At 42.5% G+C, this 23,009-nt stretch overlaps 1 protein-coding gene across 2 annotated transcripts in view; it reads left to right on the plus strand.

Moving 5' to 3' along the window:
• NRF1 (nuclear respiratory factor 1) overlaps positions 1-23,009 on the plus strand; it is a 107,151-nt gene that overhangs the window by 11,902 nt on the left and 72,240 nt on the right. For both annotated transcript variants that reach the window (XM_054014233.1, XM_054014321.1), the window contains exon 2: positions 17,153-17,384. In XM_054014233.1, the coding sequence (XP_053870208.1) occupies positions 17,162-17,384 (223 nt within the window). In that variant the 5' untranslated portion in view covers positions 17,153-17,161. The remainder of the gene's footprint in view (positions 1-17,152; positions 17,385-23,009) is intronic.

A 23,009-nucleotide genomic window follows, 5' to 3' on the forward strand; every position in this document is an offset into this window, starting at 1 on the left:
TTCAAGGTGAAGTTCTTAACACAGGTTTTCAGTGGCATTGCTGACCAGTTCAGGTCAAGATCTGCTCCCAAGATCCAACAGCTGTTTCTTTTGTCGTCTTAGGTGAAAAGAGAGCGCAATAGACAAGGAGAGAGAACGTTGGGTGTTTTTGCCCCTCACTTTTATAGTTCAGTCCCCCTTTGAAATGCATTTTCCTGAGAGTGACCCCTAAAGTTCTTTCCAGCTGAAAGCGAGGAGACATGGAGTCTGGTGGGGGAAAAGGAGTTAAGCTGTTGTTTGCTACCTGCGTATGTTGAAATGCAGACTTTCTTTTTCTTCCCTCTCTCACTGTCTGAGGACTGTGTTTACAGCTTATATGCAGATTTAGGTGTAAACATATCCCTTTGTTTAAGACAGGCCTGCTTTGACCAGTTCTACCTAATCAGGGCTACGTGAGTTGGAGCATGGTCCTTTGACATAATACAGGGGGGGATTTCATAACTTCACACACAATGTTGCTGTATACGTTTCATCCTGGTATTATTGACCAGTGAGTTATTAGTTTTTAAATGATACCTCACAAGGCATGTTTTGTACAAAGATTATTACTGTGGTGTGTATGGTGCATTCAGCTAGTGCATATAGGGCACACTGACTTTAACTTGCGCTAAAGACTCGAATTCATCCAGTTTAACACATGTTACAGGCTGTGTGCTTGATGTACACAACTTTTAGATAATTCATGCTAACTACACACCTTTAAATGCTAGTTTCGGCCACAGCGTGCTGAGTTGCCATCCTCTCCTTCAAATCCCTTCTTAAAACACACTTTCATTATGCCTTTTGGTGGTAGTCCAGCATAATTGCTAATCTTCTCTATATAAAAGAGGATTAAAAACAGGAACATTTGCACCTTAATTCAACTGGCTATGGCTGCACTCTGTCTTTTAGATTAATCCAGTTGGGGAAAGGATTGTGCCTTTGTACTGTGCCAAGAGTGCTCTCAGCAATCAGTAAATAACAGCTCTCTCCGCAGTGGTGTTTATTGGGTTAGCAGTTCTTTAAAGACCACTTTGTGTTTTAATTAAAACTATATAAACTAGAAATGACTCTTAACTTGATTCAAATTGTCAGAATGATTGACTGGAGGATACGTAGTTCAGAGCAGAATTGGAATATATGCATGATTCTTTTTCAGAAATGTACAAAGTAAAGAATTACGTATTCTCCTAGAAGAAGCATCATCTCTGAGTAGACTGCTTGTTTTACCTTAATGTATCAGACTGCGTGTTATAAAAGTTTTTAAAGCTAATGTGTGTTCTCTCATCAATGTGTGTAATGGTCTAGGCCAGTGGTTCCCAAACTTTTCGGCATCGTGCCCCCTTTTTAATTTTCGAGAAACCCTCACGCCCCCCACCTCTCCTTTACCATCATCCAATCCCCCCGATCCTTGTCCCCTGACCGCCCCCCCCCCCCGAACCTCTGCCCCATCCAACTGCTCCCTGTCCCCTGATGCCCCCCAGGACCTCCTGCCCCTTATCCAGCCCCCCCATTTCCTGCCCCCTTACCAGGCAGCTCAGAGCGGCAGGACTGGCTTATTGGAAAGCCTGGGAGGTGGGCGGGCACAAGCTGTGCTGCCTATGCGGTGGCATGGCTGCGGGGGAAGGGGGACAAGAGGGGAGGGGCCAGAGGCTAGCCTCCCCAGCCGGGAACTCAAGGGCCAGGCAGCCTCGTGCCCCCCTTGGAATTTCTTCACGCCCCCCAATTTGGGAACCCCAATGGGCATAGACGGCAGACTGGCCCATAAATTTATAACATGAAACTTGCAGGTTTGTGAAAGAAATGCATGAATATTGAATGGGAATTCCAGCCTGTGGTTGAGGATTTTACAGTGTAGTTTAATGTCAAGTTTTGGATTACACCTCTATAGATTATTGTTTGAAGTTTAGAAAAAGGAGGTTCTTCACATCTGCAATCTTCCTCCCTCTGTTTTTCTTGCTCTTACACCATCATCCTTCTAGTCAAGGCTATCGACTGGATGGGATTCCCTTTGGAGCCGGTCAGAACCATTTATTCTGTTACTATGGGGAATCATGAATGTGTATATTTTCCAAAGGGTTCAGCATACTTCCTAGTGCACCACTCCTAGTCACTGCTGACCCATGGAGGAGAGAGACCAGAATTCTGATAGAAGGAGTTTGGCATGACTATGTAGAGCACTACAACGAGGTCATCTCCATTCATACTGCAGCGTGAAGAGATTCTGTTAGAGTAGAAGTTGTCATATATTCATGTTTCGCACATGAGCTTTCCGCCAAGTCTTTTTTTTTTTTTTTTTTTTTTTTTTGTTAAAACTGAGAGGCTAAACTACAAAAGAATTGGTCACAAATTGCACGTGTGCTATGAAATACACATAAGACCAAGTTTTCTATTGCTGGCTTTTAAAAATTCAGTTGAAGTTCCAGCAATAGATGATAGTAATCTACAGCTGACTTTATCTCATGATTGTGTAGAATCCTATTGGTTTCCTCTCAAGATTGTGATCCCGTGGTTTAGTACGAAACGTTTATGCTCCCTGCACTTGTGCTGCTACACAGAACTTTGATGGAAAATGTTAAGGAGAAAGATTGCATTCTTTGGAATTGTATCCCTTCTTGGACCGATTTGCTTAGGGTTTGGATACATGGGGAAATTTACAGGCATAATTATACGGCTGTAGTTATCCTGGAATAAATTCTGGAATAAGACTATCCATATGGGAAGTTTATACTGCTATAATTATGCTGGTAAATTTCTCTATGTAGACAAGCCCTTATGGAAAAGTCCAATTGTGTGTTAGGTTTTAGATTTGTCTTTAATTAACTTTCAGCAATACTGAAGACTTAAAAAGAACTCCAGCTTGACTAATTGCACTGTTTCCTTATTAAGAGACTCACCGCCCTGGATTCTGGGTACACTTCCCATAGGTTAGAATGATGCCAAATACATCGTCCCCAGAATGTGAAACTGTATATACCTTTTGATCCTCCGTAACAGCCAACCCATAATGATTGGCAGACTCCATAAAGGTATCAAGGAGCCGGACTATTAGAAGATTCCAAAACTTGCACTTGATGGGAAGCATGAACAATATTTGTCTTCCATTCTTCCTCTAACCATGGCCAAATTTGGACTCAGGTGTGTCTGACAGAATTGCATTACTAAGGCGAGTGCTGTGCGGTGAAACCGCCCTTTTCTCTGCTCTCACCAGTGTTACTCTTCGAACACATAACAAGAGCATGTGTAAAAGTACAGGTATAGTGAAGCATAGGGAGAGAAGCCTTCTCTGAGATAAGAGATCTAGACATATCTAGAGATAAGTGGCTCTCAACCTTTCTGGACTACTATACCCTTTCAGGAGTCTGATTTGTCTTGTATACCCCAAGTTTCACCTCACTTAAAAACTGCTTGCTTACAAAATCAGACATAAAGATACAAAAGTGTCACAACATACTATTACTGAAAAAATGCTGACTTTCTCATTTTTACCATACAATTATTATAAAATAAATCAATTGGAATATAAATATCATACTTATTTCTGTGTCTGTGTGTGTGTGTGTGTGTGTGTGTGTGTGTGTCAGTTTAAACAAGTCATTGCATGAAATTTTAGTTTGTACTGACTTCACTGGTGCTTTTTATGTATCCTGTGGCAAAACTAGGCAAATATCTAGATGAGTTCATGTACCCCCAGGAATTTCTCTGTGTACCCCCAGGGCTACGCATACCCCTGGCTGAGAACCACTGGTCTGGACCATGTACATCTTCATAGATGCCAATCCAGCCCATCAACTTTCCCCCGGAAGTGAATTGACAGCCAGTGTGGAATCTAGAGTTCAGTTGTAATATACTCCCATCAGTAAATGTACCTGAAAGGTGGGCAGCTGCCTTTTGCACCACCTGAAATTTCCAAGTGACCTTCAAGACTAGCCGTAGGTAGAGCTTCAGTAGTGTAGCTTTCATGTAACAAAGATAACTGACCATTCCGCTGATTCAGACAAATGCACTCTCATGGCCTGTCCAAGATGAAAGGTGTTTCTCGCTACTATTGCTATTTGAGAGTAGAGGAGGGTAAAGCTAGAATGCCGATATTGAGAGCTTCTCTGAAAGGCACGCAAGTACCCTCCGGTGAGGGCAGCTGCAATCTTTTTGTGAGATCTTCAAAGAAAGGGAAGCACTATATCAGTCTGATCTGCTAAATCTTAAGCTACATGGCTTTCATTCGTGAGATGTTAGAAAGCTCATTCATGGTTCTGCCAGGGCCTTATGAGAGGCTGATGTAGAGCTGAGCATCTTTGGCATATTGGTGGCATACTTCATATTTTCTCATGGTTTTCTCCAGTAGCTTCACAGGAAGAAGCAGCCTGTAGTGACCAAGCCCTGTGGCAGTCGCTAAAGAAGGAGTAAAAGCACTTACATTACATTGCAAATAACACTGAGACCTGTTTCAGAAACCAGTTTTGTAGTAAGAGGCTGATCTGTAGTTAGTCATTGGAAAACCATAAAAAGTAATTTAGCAGTCAACTGTTGATGGGTACAGCTGAAACCCTGCAGCCTGCTGTCCAACAGCCAAGTCAGATGCCTGCTGCCCACAGAACTGTTCTACAAAAATCCCCTTGGTTAGCTCACCACAACAGCATGTGTGAACAAAATGCCAGTGTGATATTCAGTGCCTAATGCAAAGCAAACATGACTGTTTATTGTGCGGGGTTGAAAGCATGGAGGAGATATTAAACTCCAGATGTTATTGACGTTACAAACAGGATAAGGAACGGAGGAGGTATTCCCTATTTGGTAGAAAAGCTCAATGAAAACATGTTCCATACTTGGGCAGTTGAAGTCAAAACTACAAGAAACATGAAAAGGCTGATTAAAAAATGGAATCTGTTTCAGACATCCTGCTGCCAGGAATGTGTGCTTCGGGCCAGAAGATTCCACCAATTAACTCTACACTGAACTTCTGTGTGAAATCAAAATTGTCCATGCCAATTACCTACTCATTAATATCCCAGGGAACAAATAAATAAGGGATTTGGGAGGGAACAGCAACATTACTAGTCTCTTTAAGCAAATTAAGAACTCTGCCAACAGGGTTATGAGAGGAAATGTGTAAAAGTGGCCCATCTCCTATGCTAGTCCACTACATTAACTTTATTTTTAAAAGGGAACATGATGCACATACACCTCTACCTCGATATAACGTGACCCAATATAACACGAATTCGGATATAACTCAGTAAAGCAGGGGTTCCAGGGGGGCGGGGCTGCGCGCTCCGGCGATCAAAGCAAGTTCGATATAATGCGGTTTCACCTATAACGCGGTAAGATTTTTTGGCTCCCGAGGACGGCGTTATATCGGGGTAGAGGTGTACTGTGTCAGTCGAACAACCACAATGTTGGTTTGTCTGTTCCTTCCTCCCCTGCCTGTTTGCCTAATGTTACCTTCCTCAGGGTCCTGTCTTGTTTCACGTGATTAGATCATATATTATGGGCTCTGCACTGAAGGGGTCTTCACAGAGTGTCAAATTGGTTGGTAGCCTGCAGGACTCTCAGTGACCGCCTCAAAGAATCATAGTCAACTAATCAGAAGACTGTGCCACATCTTATTAAGCAAACATGGGCTGTGTCACAGAGATCTTTGCCTTTGTGAACTCCAGGCTAGACTATTGGCACCCTCAACACTTACTTTGTTTTTTAAAGCTTCAGTTAGTGCAGACTGCAGCATCGTGCCTCTTCAGTAGCACTAGCGGCTGAGAGCGTGTCACCCAGTGCTTTGCTCTTTATAGTGGCTTCCTATAGAACATTATAGGGCCAAACTTAAGGTCTCTGAATTTTCAGGGCTCTGAATGGACTTGGTCCTGCAATTCATAGATCCGAAGGTCAGAAGGGACCATTGCAATCATCTAGTCTGATCTCCTGTATAACGTAGGCCAGAGAACGTTCCCAAAATAATTCCTAGAGCAGAGCTTTTTAGAAAAACACCCAGTCTTGATTTAAAAATTGTGGTGATGGAGAATCCACCACGACTCCATAAATTGTTCCAATGGTTAATTACTCTCACTGTTAAGGATTTATGCCTTATTTCCAATCTGTTTATGTCTAGCTTCAATATCCAGCCATTAAATCGTCTTCTAGCTAAGTAAAAAGTAGGATAGTGAGTTGGGTATTAAGTTTCCTCGCCCTCTGTTCTCATTGCTGGGAGGGGAAGATATTGGTTAGGTAGCTGGCTGTCTTAAGTAGGTGAAGAGGAAGGGGGGGGGGGAGCCCAAGATGGCTTGTGAATTGCCAACTAATCATAGAATCATAGAATATCAGGGTTGGAAGGGACCTCAAGAGGTCATCTAGTCCAACCCCCTGCTCAAAGCAAGTGCAATCATTGGTATTGCACTTGCTTAAGGCAGATCTTGATAGGGTGCTGACAATTGTTAGTCCTCTTTCTCTCCACTCAGTATAATTTGTAAAGCCTAATATTCCATGTTAAAGTATGGTAGAAATGAACGTGTCTTTCACGGAATGTTGCAGTTTGGCCACCAAACGCTGCCACTCGTGTTCATGGAGTCCCCGCCTGTCTCTCATACATACTGTGTGAGTCCTGTTGAACATCACTCCCTTGCATCTGATGGGATGATTGTTTCATTCCGTCCATAGATTTTGTTTGGGAAAGGGCTGGGCTGTAGCTGATTGAACAGTCTGAATTACAAATGGCCTCTCGCCTCAGCAGTGGCTACCAATGACTTATTGGTTGGATCTTTTTTAGGATTATTACATGCCTCACAAAAAATTATTAAGTAACTGATGGAAAACACTGGAGACCACTACAGGATAGTAGCTGAACTCTTCCCTTAGCTAGTGTGTTTTTGCCATATTTGTGACTCAGCCTTGATTCTGAATGCAAAAGCTTCCTTCTGTCTCATTTTTGTAAAATATAAATCTCCTACCTCTGCTTATGTGGGAGGAAAATATTGTACACTGATCTGATGGTGAAGCAGTGCTGGTTTCTAGACAACAAGATTTAAAAAAAAAGATTATATCATGATAGCTTCTTGGCAAACACATTACTGCTGAAATATAACTAATCATTCAGAGGCATATTTCATCCCTCTGAATATTTTTCTTAAACGTCCAAGGCTTTTATAATTAAAAACGAGGATCTGGTTATGTAACTCGAAGGCAAGAAGAGGATTTTTAGTTAGTATTTTGACAGGGACAGAGTAAAGCCTGCACTGTCGTATTTCATCACTCTTCATTGCTCATTTCTGCCTACCACTTCAAAATCAGAGTGCACACCTGCGTTCCCCAGGCTTCTGGTCTCTATCCAGTGTCTGCTTTCTTTAGAGGGATATGGAGCAGATGTGTCAGGAGTGTGCTCTGAGGATGTGCACACACACACATAGTGGGTTTCAGCATGAATTGTCTAAATGATCATCTCGTGACCCTTTTTCTGTATTCTAATTCAGTTTTCATTCATAAAATGATCATTAATTAAAGGAATCTTCTGAAGGGGTAGACCAAAAAGTTAGCTTTTATTAAAAAAAAAAAAAAAAAAAATTGAACCAGGCCGACTGAAATTCCTCAAGTAAATTTGAACGATGGAAAGTAAATTGATTTAAAGTTTTCATCTCTAATAATCCTCTTGATGGGCAAAAAAGTGTGTGGTGTCAAGGTCAATTACAGCAGGCTAGCAGGCATTTTTGTAGCATTGGGCGAGCCAAGGCTCCTTTGATATATTTTGATGAACAGTGAAATAGTTAACAATGTGGACATTTCAATTGTCACCGTTGGCATTTGAGTTAGCACCCACTGAAGTGACAGGGACAGTTCACATTTGAGAACTATTGCTTCAAGCTCTCTGCAAATTCAGACAGACATTACTCCATTACATTCCCATTTTTGGAGGTTTTCTTAGCCCGCATAATAGAGACTTTTCTCTACAGCATCCGCTTTCATTACAAAACAGTTCTCCTGCACCCCTTGCTGCTGGCTAGTCTTTCACACACTCAATTCCTAGATCAAGCGCCACATTTTGGTTGAATTAGAGAAGGGTTTCTAATCAATTTTCAAGTTAATAACCTGTACGGAATAGAAATCATTTAACCATTTGATGTCAGGCATGCCACCTGTACAGGGGAATAACCCCACCACTCATGCGCTCAGGGAAGATTTGCCATGTGAGAAGCATTTTGAGGTCTTTGGCTTAAAGCTGCCAAATAGTATGGGAAATGAGAAAAATTCAGTTGAGACCACAAGTATATGTATCTAAGGCCCGTCTACATTACAGGGACTATAGCATCTTTGTATGTTATAACTAGGACTGTCAAGCGATTACAAAAATGAATTGTGATTAATCGCACTGTTAATAATAGAATGCCATTTATTTAAATATTTTGGATGTTTTCCACGTTTTCAAATATATTGATTTCAGTTACAACACAGAATACAAAGTGTACAGTGCTCGCTTTGTATTTAATTTTGATTACAAATATTTGTACTGTAAAAAACAAAAGAAATAGTATTTTCAATTCTCCTCATACAAGTACTATAGTGCAATCTCTTTATCATGAAAGTTGAACTTACAACTGTAGAATTATGTACAAAAAGAACCTGCATTCAAAAATAAAACAATGTAAAACTTTAGAGCTTACAAGTCCACTTAGTCCTATTTCTTGTTCAGCTAATCGCTCAAACAAGTTTGTTTACATTGGCAGGATATAATGCTGCCCGCTTCTTGTTCTCAATGTCACCTGAAAGTGAGAACAGGAGTTCTCATGGCACTGTTGTAGCCAGCGTCTCAAGATATTTACGTGCCAGATACTAAAGATTCATATGTCCCTTCATTCTTCAACCACCAGTCCAGAGGACATGCGCAGGGCCGGCTCCAGGGTTTTGGCCGCCCCAAGCAGCCAAAACCAAAAAAAAAAAAAAAAAAAAAAAAAAAAAAAAGCCATGGCCGCGATCGCGATCTGCGGCGACAATTCGGCGGGAGGTCCTTCACTCCGAGCCGGAGTGAGGGACCGTCCGCCGAATTGCCGCTGAATACCTGGACCTGCCGCCCCTCTCCCAAGCGGCCGCCCCAAGCACCTGCTTCAGAAGCTGGTGCCTGGAGCCGGCCCTGGACATGCGTACATGCTGATCACAGCTTCTGCTTGGTAACAGTCCAAAGCAGTGCGGACCAACACATGTTCTTTTTCATCATCTGAGTCAAATGCCACCAGCAGAAGGTTGATTTTCTTTTTTGGTAGTTCGGATTCTGTAGTTTCCACATCAGAGTGTTGCTCTTTTAAGACTTTTGAAAGCGTGTTCCACAACTTGTCCCTCTCAGATTTTTGGAAGACACTTCAGATTCTTAAACCTTGGATCGAGTGCTGTAACGATCTTTAGAAATCTCACATTGGTACCTTCTTTGCGTTTTGTCAAATCTGCAGTGAAAGTGTTCTTAAAATGAACAATGTGCTGAGTCATCATCTGAGACGGCTATAACATGAAATATATGGCAGAATGCAGGTAAAACAGAGCAAGGGACATACAATTCTCCCCCAAGGAGTTAAGTCACAAATTTAATTAACGCATTATTTTTTTCATGCACATCATCAGCATGGAAACATGTCCTCTGGCATAGTGGCCAAAGCATGAAGAATCATACGAATGTTTAATGTATCTGGCATGTAGATACCTTGCAATGCCGGCTACCAAAGTCCCATGCGAATGCCTGTTCTCACTTTCTGGTAACATTGTAAATAAGAAGTGGGCAGTATTATCTCCTGTAAATGTAAACAAACTTGTTTGTCTTAGCGATTGGCTAAACAAGAAGTAGGACTGAGTGGACTTGTAGGCTCTAAAGTTTTGCATTGTTTTGTTTGTGAGTGCAGTTACGTACCAACAAAAATCTACATTTGTAAGTTGCACTTTCACGATAGAGATTGCACTACAGTATTGTATGAGGTTAATTGAAAAGTACAATTTCTTTTGTTTATAATTTTTTACAGTGCAAATATTTGTCATCAAAAATAATATAAAATGAGCAGTGTGCACTTTGTATTCTGTGTTGTAATTGAAATCAATATATTTGAAAATATAGAAAAACATCCAAAAAGATTTAATAAATTTCAATTGGCATTCTATTGTTTAACAGTGCGATTAATCTCAGTTAATTTTTTTAATCGCAGTTAATTTTTTTGAGTGAATCGTGTGAGTTAACTGCGATTAATTGACAGCCTTAGTTATAACAAATGTTTCAAACCCCAAAAATCTTTTGGGGCTTTCTGCTTTTAGTTACTGTTGGGGCTTTGGAAATCTGTGCGAGATTTCTAGGAAAGTGGGGTCTTCCTGTGGATTGTTTTGTATTTCCAGTGTTTTTTTGAAAATTTAAGCATTTTAATACTTACAGAGTAGTTTCTAGCCTCTGTAGTTGTAAAGCTGAAGAAAACTTTCTGAATTTGTCCTGACGCAGTGTTGCTTCCACAGCTTAGAACAATAACTTTGAGAGGCATAACCTGCCCAGTTCCCTTTCATGGAGTGTTTAACTCTGAAACGTAATGGCAATTTAAATGTCAACCATAATTATCCTGCTCAGCATAGTGCTTCTCAAACTTTATATTGCGGTCCATGTCTTAAGGCTGAAATCCTTTCTTGTATACCTCCCCTTTCAGCATCCTGACCTTACACGCTTCCTACAGCAGCTGAAGTAGTAATAGTTCAGTGGTGAGGTGAGGCTGAAATATACTCAGGGCTTGTCTATCTGGGAAACCCAGTTATACAGGTATAGTTATGTAGGTCTGTGCCCCACTTCCCTCCCCTGGTTTTGACACTTGTTGCATTACGAGCATTTTTTTTGTTTGTTTGTTTACCATAAACCCCTTCCCAAGTGACATAAGCTAAGCTGAAAAAAGTCACTCTTATATGAATAAGAGCATTCACAGTGGGGTTTATGCCAATTATATCCGTTCACATTCACTCCTTCAATTATACCAAAAACTTTCGTGTGGTAGGCAAGGCCTCAGTTTAATCCGTGTGGTTGTTTGCTCAATTTCCTGTAGACTTCATGCTTAAGAGGATCAGTTTCCTTCTCCTTGCCTGCAGCCTCAACTCTTACAATCTTTTCAGATTAGTTAGTAGTTTGGTTTTGTCCTCCTGTAGACTTGTTATTTTTCTAGTTCTGGTGTCAATAGCAAATTTGATTGCAGTTGAATTTACATCAAAGAAACCGCTGATTTAGCAAGATATGAAGCAGCTGCACAGGGTGTAGAGAGGGGCTTTAATTTTTTTTTTTTTTTTTTTTTTTTGTTCAAAAATTGCCTTTGGATGTCAAAATACTTTGTCAAAGACTTTTGGACTGAGCTACAACAACCAGGAAATGTCTTCATAGACATCGTAGTGTTAGGTCATGTCTACACGAGCCATCTTACAGTGCAACAGCTGTATCGATACGGCTGTGCCACTGTAAGATCACTTGTGTAGCCGCTCTATGCCAACAGGAGAGAGCTTTCACATCGACATAATAAAATCACCTAAATGAGCGGCGGTAGCTATGTCGGCAGAAGAACATCTCCCACCGACACAGCGCTGTGCACATGAGCACTTATGCCTGCGAAACTTACGTTGCTCAGGGGTGTGTTTTTTTTCTCTTTCCTGGGCGACATAAGTTTCACAGGCATAAGGGGTAGTGTAGACATGGCCTTAGTCTTCCTGGATGTAAAACTGCAGAGACAAAAACAAACTTGCTGACTGCAGTTTGATGGTCGCCAGCAGAAACTTCTGTCTAATATGTTGTCCACTAGGAGTGGTTTAATCTGAAGGGACCCTCCACAAGAATAACACAATAGGTTTGAAAGATACAAATACAGTGTTCATGATCCTCACGATTGCTGGGTTGGAGGTGGAAGATTTCCAACAGCTGGGAAATGGGAAAATCTGAGGGATTAGAAGATGCTGCAGATGTTGGGGGAAGAAATTAAATAACAAAACCAAACACAAACATATCCTCCCTCCCTGAAGAAGAAGAAGAAGAAGAAGGGGGAAAAAAGCAGCAACTGCGTAAAACAAAGTTAATTTTCTTTAAAACTGTTCACTTAGACTACAAATGACCTTAGTAGTCAGTTTGTTAGAACTTGTCTGTCTGGCTTGAATGAATTTGCCTAAAAATAAATAAATAAAATGAAAAGCACATTGTTCTGGAACCCAGCGTTATAGGCTTTAAAGAGCTCTGTCACCTAAATATAATAATAATAATGTCCAACTCTGATACAGCACTTTTCATCAATAGATCTCAAAGCACTTTGCAAAGGAGATCAGTAACAGTGTCATTCATATGCAAGTCGTGAACTCCGCTTTATTAGCTGGAGACCATAGTAGTTTCTCATATGAAATATGTATATGCCCACTTAATAAAAGGCAAGAAAAATCAAGAACCAAACAATGTAATAGACTATCAGTGAGAGCAAGAAACCATAAACTGCTACAAATTGTAGGTGGGACTCATCTGGGAATGTGTGTGTGTGTGTGTGTTCTCTTAATGAATGATTCCACTGCTTACACGACCAGTCATTATTTGCGGCTGTCTCAGAAACACCAGATTAAGACCAGGTCTTCACTATGTGTTTTGTTGGCATACTTATTGTTGGTGAGGTGTGGCGGGGAAAAATACCACACTGCCTCACTGACATAGCTATGCCTGCAAAACCCCCACTGTAAACACAGCTGTGCCAATTGAAGAGTGCTGCTATCTAGCTAACATCATTCGGGGAGAAGATGTTACTATCTCACCAGAAAAACTCTTCCTTGTCAGCATAAGAAGGGTCTACCTCAGGGGGGCTCACCTGATGTAGCTATCCTGGCACAGTGTTTGTTGTGCAGAAAAGGCCTATGAGTGTGTACTGTAAACTAGAATGAACGTTACTATTAACTAGATCAAATGTCTATGTGTAACTTTGCGTAGTTACCTAAGGAATACTAATGTCAGTTATAAATGCATTTACTGTCTCAAAAATGCAGTGATTATAATTTCATAGTCGAATAAAGTGTCCAAACGTTACCCCAAAAGAGCCAGAGTATTATATCTAATTGTATCAAGTGGAGCTGACTACAGCCACCCATATCTTTTAATATTAAACATGCAATACCTGAAGACTACATTTCCCAATGTGCACTATTGCTTTGGGATTCAAACAGCCTTCATTCCGAATGAAATGGGGCATTGTATACAGTAGCTACTAGTCTCCAGAGGCCATGTCACTATGCTAAAGGGTGACATTCAGCTGTTTTGATCTGCAGAGTCATGTTTGGTCATTCCTGCTCTAATGTCAACTCTAAGTTGATAAACTTTTTTAAACTGAAGAGAACATTTAATGTTGCATTGCTCCATAAAATAAGGCCACTGGATACCTCTGTGAGAGGCAGAGTAACTGAACGGGAAAAGGCTGGGTCCATCAAGCCTATTCATTTAAAGTAGAACTGTGTAAAAATAATTTGTGTTTTGGTTAATTGGTAATTCTGAAAATTTAAAAAAAAATCAAGTTGGGCGAATGAAACATTTTGTTTCACTTCAGACCAAATTTTTCCTTTGATATTGAGCTTTATTTTCTTTTAATTTTTAAAATGGAATTAAAGGTAATTTTAGAAAAGTCCTCTTGAGTCAAAGTCTAACTGTTTCTTTTTGAAAATATGGAAACAAAATGTTTTATATCTTTTCAGTTTTTTAGAGTTCTTTGTTTTGTTTTGTTTTTGGACTGAAACAATTCACTAAAATCGATACAAATTGCATGAAAAGTTTTGGTCAACCCAAATCTGCATCTTTCTTCAAAAAATTATTTTTTCCAGTCAAAAATTTTTGACCAGCTCTACTTCTCATAATTTCCCCTTCCTTGTTGCAGTAGGGCAATGACAAATAGGTTCCTCCATCTGAAGACCTGGCTGATGTTTTCAATTTGCTTCCGTGTCCTCTCAACATCTTGTTCTGTTTTTTTTCCTTGGAGGTATTTGAATTGTTGCTATTTCTGGATGGCTCTGATTTAACAATCTGCCTCGTAAACAGAGCTGGAAAGTCGCATCATCTTGCTCTACTGGTCTTTGATTATTACAGGTAGGGCAGGGATTTTGAAGGTGATTTAGTAATAGTTATAGATCTGTATAGCCTGATGCAGTGGTTCCTATGGTTGCAGTTTTGCTATCATGTCGGATTGAGTTCCTCTAGAGTATCTTTAGCTAGAAACTGCAACTTTGGCCTGATCTACACTTGCAAGTTAGGTCAACTTAGTTATGTCGCTCAGGGCTGTGAAAAATCCCTGGTATAAATGCAGATGTAGCTACTGTCGCTCAGGGAGTTGGTGATCCTACAGCAATGGAAGAACCCTTCCTTTTGCTGTAAGCTCCATCTGCGCTACAAAGTGGATTATGCCACATAGCTATGGTACTATAGTCCCTGTAGACATTGCTTTAGATACATATGTTTGTGGTCCCAACTGAATCTTTCTCATTTCCCATACTGTTTGGCAGCTTTCAGACAAAGATCTCAAAATGCTTCTCACACAGTAAATCTTCCCTGAGCGCATGAGTGGTGCGGGTTTTCCCATGTACAGATGGAGTGCCTGATATCAGATGGGTTAAAGGATTTCTATTCCATATAGGTTGTTATACTGCTGTCATCACCCGAGTGTCTGAGCTACTTCCAGTTGCACATTAAGTGACGTAACTAACTTCTGTTGTGCGTGGTTTGCTCTGTTCTGATGAAGGTTAAACAGAGGCAAAGTCAGACGTGAAACTCAAAAGTCCTGGTTCCCATTTCTCTGTTCTAACCACTAGCCCATGCTCCCTGCCTCCTGCACACTAGGCAAGTGACACAAACACGCATGTGAGCCATGTGATCAGCTCAAGCACTTGGATACCACAGTGACCAAACCCTTCTTCCCACCCCACTCCAGAAATAGGGTCTCTGTTTTTAGACTGTCTGACTCGCCGACCAGCTGTGATATAAATCAGTATCACCCTAACCTTTAAAAACTTCCCTGTGTATTACATCTGATTAATTAAAACCCACCCCCTAGTAATACTTGGCACTTGCCTGCCGCTTCTCCCCCAGGAGCTCAAAGCCCATCACAAAGAGGTGATTGAGCCTGCCAGCTTTTTATAAAGTTGGTGGTGCATGTGGAGCCTGTAGTAGAGTTGACTGGTTCCTAGCAAGGGTTGTGCAATCACATCAGATAAGTACATCATAAAAAGGGATGGAGGAGAAACCTGCCATGAACGTGCATGGAAAGAAAACTGGCGTTAAGTGGCTTGTGGAGTGTAGGCCCTTCTGGCAGTGTTTGGAGACCTCTTCCTTTCTTTTGTATTAGTAAATAAGTAAGGATAAGATTCGGGCACGGAATCATGGGTTCCGTGGCTTTCAGAGACCGCCATGACATTTTCCGCTTCAGCCCTGGGGCGGCGGGGCTGGAGCTGTCAGCCGGCAAGGGCCCTGCAGCCTGAGGTGCCAGAGCCGTCAGCTGCCTCGGGTGGCAGGTGCTGGACCCCCCTCCTCCACCCTCTTGCACTGGGGCTTGGGCTCTCATCCTCCCCCCCCCCCCCCATTCTTTTTAGTAAGTCACAGGCGGGTCACGGGCTTCTGTGAAGTTTTGTTTATTGATCACGACCCGTCCGTGACTTTTACTAAAAATAACCGTGTCAAAATCCGAACCTTATAGATAAGGTATCACTCCCTCACCTAAAATGGTGACCTGAGTTTTGCTTTCATAGCTTCTGATTAGATCCAAGGCTCTCCTATCAGGATCATAGAAATAGTGACTCTCTTTTTAAGAGCATGTGAGGCTGCCCAAATGACAAGGCCTTGAAACCTCTTCTCTGTTCACAGTGTAGCTGGTTACTTCCAAATCTACCTCTCCTGCCACCTTACATCTTGTCTTGGGTGTTCTGACGCCATTTTAAATACCACGTGGTAGAAACTGAATGACATCTTTCTGCTATGCCCAACAACGTCCAGGCTGTTGCTAAATCCAGAGGACTCTTCATTTACGGTCTCTTTCACTTCAGTCTTTTCTGTTCCATCCTGCCTGCTTAAATCCCTTATCTGAGCTTTGATTATTTCCTGCTTTGACTACTGCAACTACCTCTTTTCTTGTCTCTGTCTGTGTGCTTAAAGTGCTACTACAAAAAATGTGGTTCTCCCACAGCTTTGACCATGTCGTGCCCTTTCTCAAATATCGCTTCTGGTCCTTTCCACTTCACCCCACACACATTCTTGCTCCCACCTTTCCCTTCACTCCATGCGAACCTCCTCCCTAACAGATGCATCTGATCCTGCCTTCCACTCTCATCTTCCTGATTTCTTCCTTTGTGTCTCTTGTGCCTGCAGTGATCTTCCACGTCTTGTGTCCTAGTTAACCGCCCTCTCTTCATTCATACCGCTCCTTTTGAAACTCACTTCTTCTGTGAAGCCTTCAGTGATGATAGATCAGGGACAGGAATCTGACTGTCCGTGTATAACAATTCACGCACAACATGTAGTTTCCACATGTACCTGCAAATGGCCATTTCTTTGCTCCTGTCTTTCCCCCAGGCTTTTTCAGGGACTGTGTGAGGGTTGATGAGTTAATGTTTGTAAAGTTCTCTGAGAATGTACAACATTATATAAGTACTACATATTTATTCCTTTATTCAGTGGTTTACTGCTAGTCATGTCAGACAAGGGTACTTCATGAAGCCTTTGTGTTCGGCCATAATGATTCTGACCTGATGCCTAGACTCTAAACAGAAAACTTAGTTTAAAAATAACCTCTACGTAGTTTAGTGGCGGCCGTTTGTATCTTTGGTCAAACATCTCAAAGTGTGTGTGTGGGAGGGTGGGGCTGTCACAGTACCAAGGGTAATTGGATACTGGAGGACTTCTCCCTCCACAAAGATTATCCTCTCAGAGTGGCTCAGTGTTTAGAAGCAAGGTTTTTTTATACCTCTTGTTTTAAATTTCCATTTCTTTCTGTGCCTCCCAGTGCAACCATCAAAGGGCAACTTCCATTGGGTAAGATAATTTCTGTCCCATTCTCAGTGAGTGGAGTGATCTGAGTGTGGCAGGAGAGATGGTCAACCCCATTTTATTACACTGCATCAGTTTAGTAATGTTTGTCCTGTGATTTGTCTCCCTTAACAGTAGCGATTAATGGAAGGACACGGGGTGACCAAAACGGAACACATGGATACCATTGAGGCCCATGCCGTGGCCCAGCAGGTGCAGCAGGTCCATGTGGCCACATACACAGAACACAGCATGTTGAGTGCAGACGAAGATTCACCGTCTTCTCCTGAGGATACCTCCTATGACGACTCTGATATTCTCAACTCGACTGCTGCTGATGAGGTCACTGCCCACCTGGCTGCTGCAGGTAAGCCTACTTGGGCACTTGTGATTATTCGCCTGCTGTCCCAGGCGTTGGCTGCAAATAGCACTTGAGTGCAGCCGTTTAATGTGACTGACTTCTCTCTTCACCAAACCAGACTGGGTGGTTATTGCGTCACGTTTAATCACAGGGCCCTGCAATGCCAGCAGAATGAGTATTGCTGTATTGAGTAACGCCATGTTGATATCCGCAGTGTGGTGAGCTGGGGAAAATATATTTATCGTTAAAGTGCAAGTGCCAGCAGTATCTGATTGCTGCACAGAAAGGTAAAGGGGAGGCAGAAAATTTCAAAGGGCAGCCAGCTTCCATCACCACATAAAACAGTGTGGCATAAACAATGCTAACCACAATAACCCACTAAATCCCCCACAGTCCAGAGTAGGATGTCAACTGACGCATCTTTAGCCTCGTCACTAATGAGCTTGGGCATATTTTAAGTAGGAAAAAATTCCAAAGTCACAGGCCCTTTCCGGTGAAGCCCCTACCTCCTGTCCTTGAAATCATGGATTGGTCCTAACCCTATTGGCCTCAACCATAGCCGCAGATAACCAATCGCAAACTGGCCTAACATCATTTCTATACCAAAGTAAAACTTTGGCGTACAATTGCTGAACAAAAGGCAACCTGGGAAGCTGTGGATGTTGACTGAATTTTTTTTTAGTATCACCTGCAGTGCCATGCAGTAAGTGTATGTCCGTGTGGTATGAAATGTAAATGTGTTGAACGCTGAGGCCCTGCCCTGAAGTGCTTACAGTCTATACAGGGATTGGCAATCTGTGGCCCATGGCCTGCCAGGGTAAGCCCCCTGGTGGGCCGGGCCAGTTTGTTTACCTGCCGCGTCCGCAGGTTCGGCCGATCGCGGCTCCCACTGGCCACGGTTCACTGTTCCAGGCCAATGGGGGCTGCAAGAAGCCGCAGCCAGCACATCCCTCAGCCTGCGCCATTCCCGCTGCCCCCATTGGCCTGGAACGGTGAACCACGGCCAGTGGGAGCTGCGATCGGCCGAACCTGCAGACACGGCAGGTAAACAAACTGGCCCGGCCCGCCGGGGGCTTACCCTGGCGTGCCGCGTGCTGAAGGTTGCCGATCCCTGGTCTAAAGAGATAAAAAGGTGCAGAACAGAGCATTGTACAACAGAATAGGCCCAGCACACAATGGGGCATAGATCTTACAACTAGCTTGCTTCAAGCAACAGGTGGGGCCTGTTCAGGAGTCTCTGTAATGAGGAGTGGGAGGGCAATAGGCACCTGTTAAAAGGCTACTCAAAGCCTGGGATGCGGTACAAAAGAAAGCTGTGAGGGAGCAGCTAGGAGACCTCTGAGTATAGGGAGCAGAACGGGTATAGTAGGAAATAGGGGAAGAGATGTAGGTGAGTTGAGGGTGTGCAGAGCCTTGAAAGGGAGAACGATTAACTTGAATTTGATGTGTAAGGAGAGTGAAAGCCAGTGAAGGGACTCAAGCAAGGGAGTGTTTATATGGTCAGAGCTGGGAGAGGATGGATGTATGTCACAGTTAGGGTGACCAGATGTCCCGATTTTATAGGGACAGTCCCGATTTTTGGGTCTTTTTCTTGTATAGGCACCTATTACTCCCCACCCCTCGTCCCAATTTTTCACATTTGCTGTCTGGTCACCCTAGTCACAGTCCCATATACACCATTGACCTGTGAGAGCCTTAAGTCCTTTTAACTCAAATAAAGGTGGAACTTGCAGCCCAAATGAGATTTATCTGGTTTGGGTTAGTAACCAGATCGCTAAAATGTCTCGGAAGCAGAGGGGGAGGTGTCATCAGTTGTCTTGTAGGTCTGCCAACATATCAGGTAATGTTTTGAAAAGGAAGTTAATGCAAAAAAGGAAATAGAAGGGTTGTTGTCCACGCACCCCATCCCTCCCTCTTTTTCGTGGAGCCACAGAGCACTGGGGCTGGCCAAAAAACAAGAATTCCATTTTGCAAAAAAAGAAAAATTTGAGGTTTTGACATTTGTTTTTGTTCTGTTGAAATGAAACTGAGACCTTTCATGAAAAAACAAGAGAGAGAGCATGCAACCGACCAACTCTAGAGTCACCAATAGCTTGAAGGTCCCTGCTCTGACTGATTTGAACCTGAGAAACCCTCCTGATGAAAATGTCCTCAAAAAATTGACCACCAGCTCTGCAGAGAGCACCCCTTTTTCTTAGTAGAAGGCATTAAGGGCAATCAAAGGCCTGGATTCTGGTTTCTTCAGGGTCCATATGTACCTCCTGTTCCTTCCTCTCTGCAAGTCAGTATTCTTTGTGTCACCACAGTGTTTTTCACACCACCGCCCAATTCTGGGATTGCAGACTGAGAGTGCTGACTAAGAGGTGGCTGAAACCAAATTCCTTATTTTTTACTCCCAAATATTCTCCTTACTTCCCTCATTCACAGTTTAGTTCCACTCTCACCTACATCCCAGACCTTACAGCATCCTTCTACTCTGCAGTGATGCACTCCATTTGTTCCTTCTCCGGTTCCTGCCTCCAGGCCTTTTTGGATTCCATTCTTTCCTTAGACTGTAAGCTCTTTGGGGCAGGGGTTGTCATTTACTATATGTTTGTACAGTGCCTAGCACAGTGGAGCTATGACCTGGTTGAGGCCTCTAGGTGATCCTGGAGCACCTACCACTGTGGAGTCCTGGACCATGACTGGGGCTCCAAGGTGCTATGATGATACAAATAAAAAAATAGTAGTACAAATACTAAATAATGTTGTGTCCAGTGCATGGCGTTACCTCCTAATTCGGGTTAGCAAAGTCACCATTCGATCCCTCCTAACATCTCACTTCTCCTTCAGTGTCCTCAAGCTGCGAGTTCACAGTAACAATAATTCAAAACCAAACAAATGAAAAAAACCCAAATTCTTCGTCCTGGGTTTCTCAGTGTCCTATCTTCTGCAGAAATTTTAATTAAGTGCATGCTATAAAATTCTAGGACTGGCCACCAGAGGGCAGCCTAGCAATAAGAATTGATAGACTATGAAGACAGCTGCTGCGTTTCTGATCTCCAGCCCTGTCTCTCTGTTGAAATTAAGAGTAATAATGAATTTAGAATAGAATTAGAATGGCACACAACTTGCTAAAGTTGTCTTTGTCCTGTTTAATTTTTGCCTTCCCTCACTCAGCAGATTGCCCTAACACCACACAACTGATGCCTAACCCTGCTATAGGTTGGTGTTATCAGGTCATGTCATATGAAATTCAGCAGGTTGGGAATCCAGTCTGCAATGTCTTGTGGGTCTTGTATGTAATCTTACATCCTCCGGTACAGAGGCTATGGATTGCTCTGATTCCGCTTGTGGAGGGGCCGGGCTAGATTTTCTTTGTCTTAGTTAATGTGACTACCCAATTAATCAGCAACAGCAGACTACCTCAGGAGTGCTGGTCAGCCCCTCCATAATTTTCCCATTCTTCACAGGCTCGGCAGGGATGAGAAGCAATATCTGAGATTTGAATTTTGTTCTTCCCATTAAATGCACATGGCGCTAGTCCCGGGTCACCAATAATATGACATTTAATATCTCTGTAGCAATTAATGTTGAAAGAGTTATATAAACGTAAGCTAATTGATTTTTGCAACAGCCTTGTAAAACCAGTTATGAAGTATTTCCATTTTGCATATGGGGAAACTGAGGGGCAGAGGTTGTGACTTGCTCAAGAGTCAAATAGCAAGTCATTGATGGAGCCAGAATTAGAGCCCAGGGCTTCCCGACTCCAAGCCCCTGTCCTCATTCCTCCAGACTATTAACAAAAATGAAGAAAACTGCCCCGTCACTCAGTTCAGCATGCAGAAGGGCGAGCTGCTTGCTGCAGGAAATCTGGTTTGAAAGTTTGCTTATGAAGGTTTTCATTTTAACTCTGCATTTTGGTGCTTCCCTGTTGCTCTGCAGATCACTATTACCGGGGCATTACTGTGGCCTGGCAAGTGGAGGGCCCGGAGCTGGAGAGCATAAAGCAGCATCCATCCTGCAGTGATGCTGGTGCCGCATCAGAAGATTTTTACTGTTCATAATGCTTTCAACAATAATGCTTAAAGCAGCTTCAGCAGCTGTTTATTTTAAAGGGATGTGCCAAATAGGTTAGCAATAGCCTTGTGCAGGACAGTGGCAACTGCATCACCCATACAAGAATACTTAGTCCTGCCATGAGTGCAGGGGACTAGAGTAGAAGACATCTCGAGGTTCCTTCCAGTCCTATGTTTCTGCATCTGACCTTTTTTTTTTTTTTTTTTCATTTTCATTTTATAATTGCAATAATCTTAGGGCAGGGCATTTCCTGGCGTTAATGGCCACTGCTTGTACGTCAAGCTTTTCCCCTCCCTCAGCGGGTCATTAATCCCTAAGGGATCTTGATCATTATAGCTTACGTGTGTCAGCGGGGTTCGCGTACATTTCAGTACAGTGCAACCTCAGAGTGAGGAACACCTGGTAACTGAAACGTTTGCAACTCTGAACAAAACGTTATGCTGGTTCTTCCAAACGTTTACAACTGAACATTGACTTAATACAGCTTTGAAACTTTACTGTGCAGAAGAAAAAATGCTGCTCTTAACCATCTTAATTTAAATGAAACAAGCACAGAAACAGTTTCCTTACCTTGTCAAATCATTTTTTTAAACTTTCCCTTTATTTTTTTAGTAGTTTAACACAGCACTGTCCTGTATTGGGTGCTGCCTGATTGCATACTTCTGGTTCCAAAATAGGTGTGTGGTTGACCAGTCAGTTCATAACTCTGGTGTTCACAACTCTGAGGTTCTACTGTACTTTGCAGCAGCCAAATACAGGTGCACGTGGCATGACTCCTCAGTCACAGAGAAAGCTAATGACCTGGATTTGAATTGTAGAAGTTAGATAGAAAATCCCTTTTATGTTGACCAGTTCATTTCTTCCCTAGCCCTGGTGCAGGATTATTCCTGGCTAGTGTATGTTCTCCAGTACTGTGGTTTTTTATTGGGATCCTCCTAGGTTTTACTCTTTTTAAATTCTCTTAAGAGCATAAAAATAACCTTATTGGGTCAGACCGATGGTCCATCTAGCCCAGTATCCTGTCTTCTGACAGTGGCTGGTGTCAGGTGCCCCAGAGGGAATGAACAGACCAGGCAATCATTGAGTGATCCATCCCCTGTTGTCCTCTCCCAGCTTCTGCCAGTCAGAAACTTAGGGACATCCAGAGCATGGGGTTGCATCCCTGACTCGTCTTGGCTAATAGCCACTGATGGATCTATCCTCCATGAATTTATCTCATTCTTTTTTTGAACCCAGTTATACTTTCAGCCTTCACAACATCCCCTGGCAATGAGTTCCACAGGTTGACTGTGCGTTGTTTGAAGAAGTACTTCCTTCTGTTTGTTTTAAACCTGCCTATTAATTTCATTAGGCGATCCCTGTTTCTTGTGTTATGTGAAGGGTTAAGAACACTTCCCCATTCACTTTCTCCACACCAGTCATGGTTTTATTGACTTCTATCGTATCTTCCCTTAGTCATCTCTTTTCTCAGCTCAACAGTCACTGTCTTTTTCATTTCTCTTCATATGGAAGTTGTTCCATACCTCAGTCATTTTTATTCCCCTTCTCTCTACTTTTTCCAATTCTAATTTA

This window comes from Malaclemys terrapin, chromosome 1 (assembly GCF_027887155.1).
Source record: "Malaclemys terrapin pileata isolate rMalTer1 chromosome 1, rMalTer1.hap1, whole genome shotgun sequence".
Taxonomy (NCBI): Eukaryota; Metazoa; Chordata; order Testudines; family Emydidae; genus Malaclemys; species Malaclemys terrapin.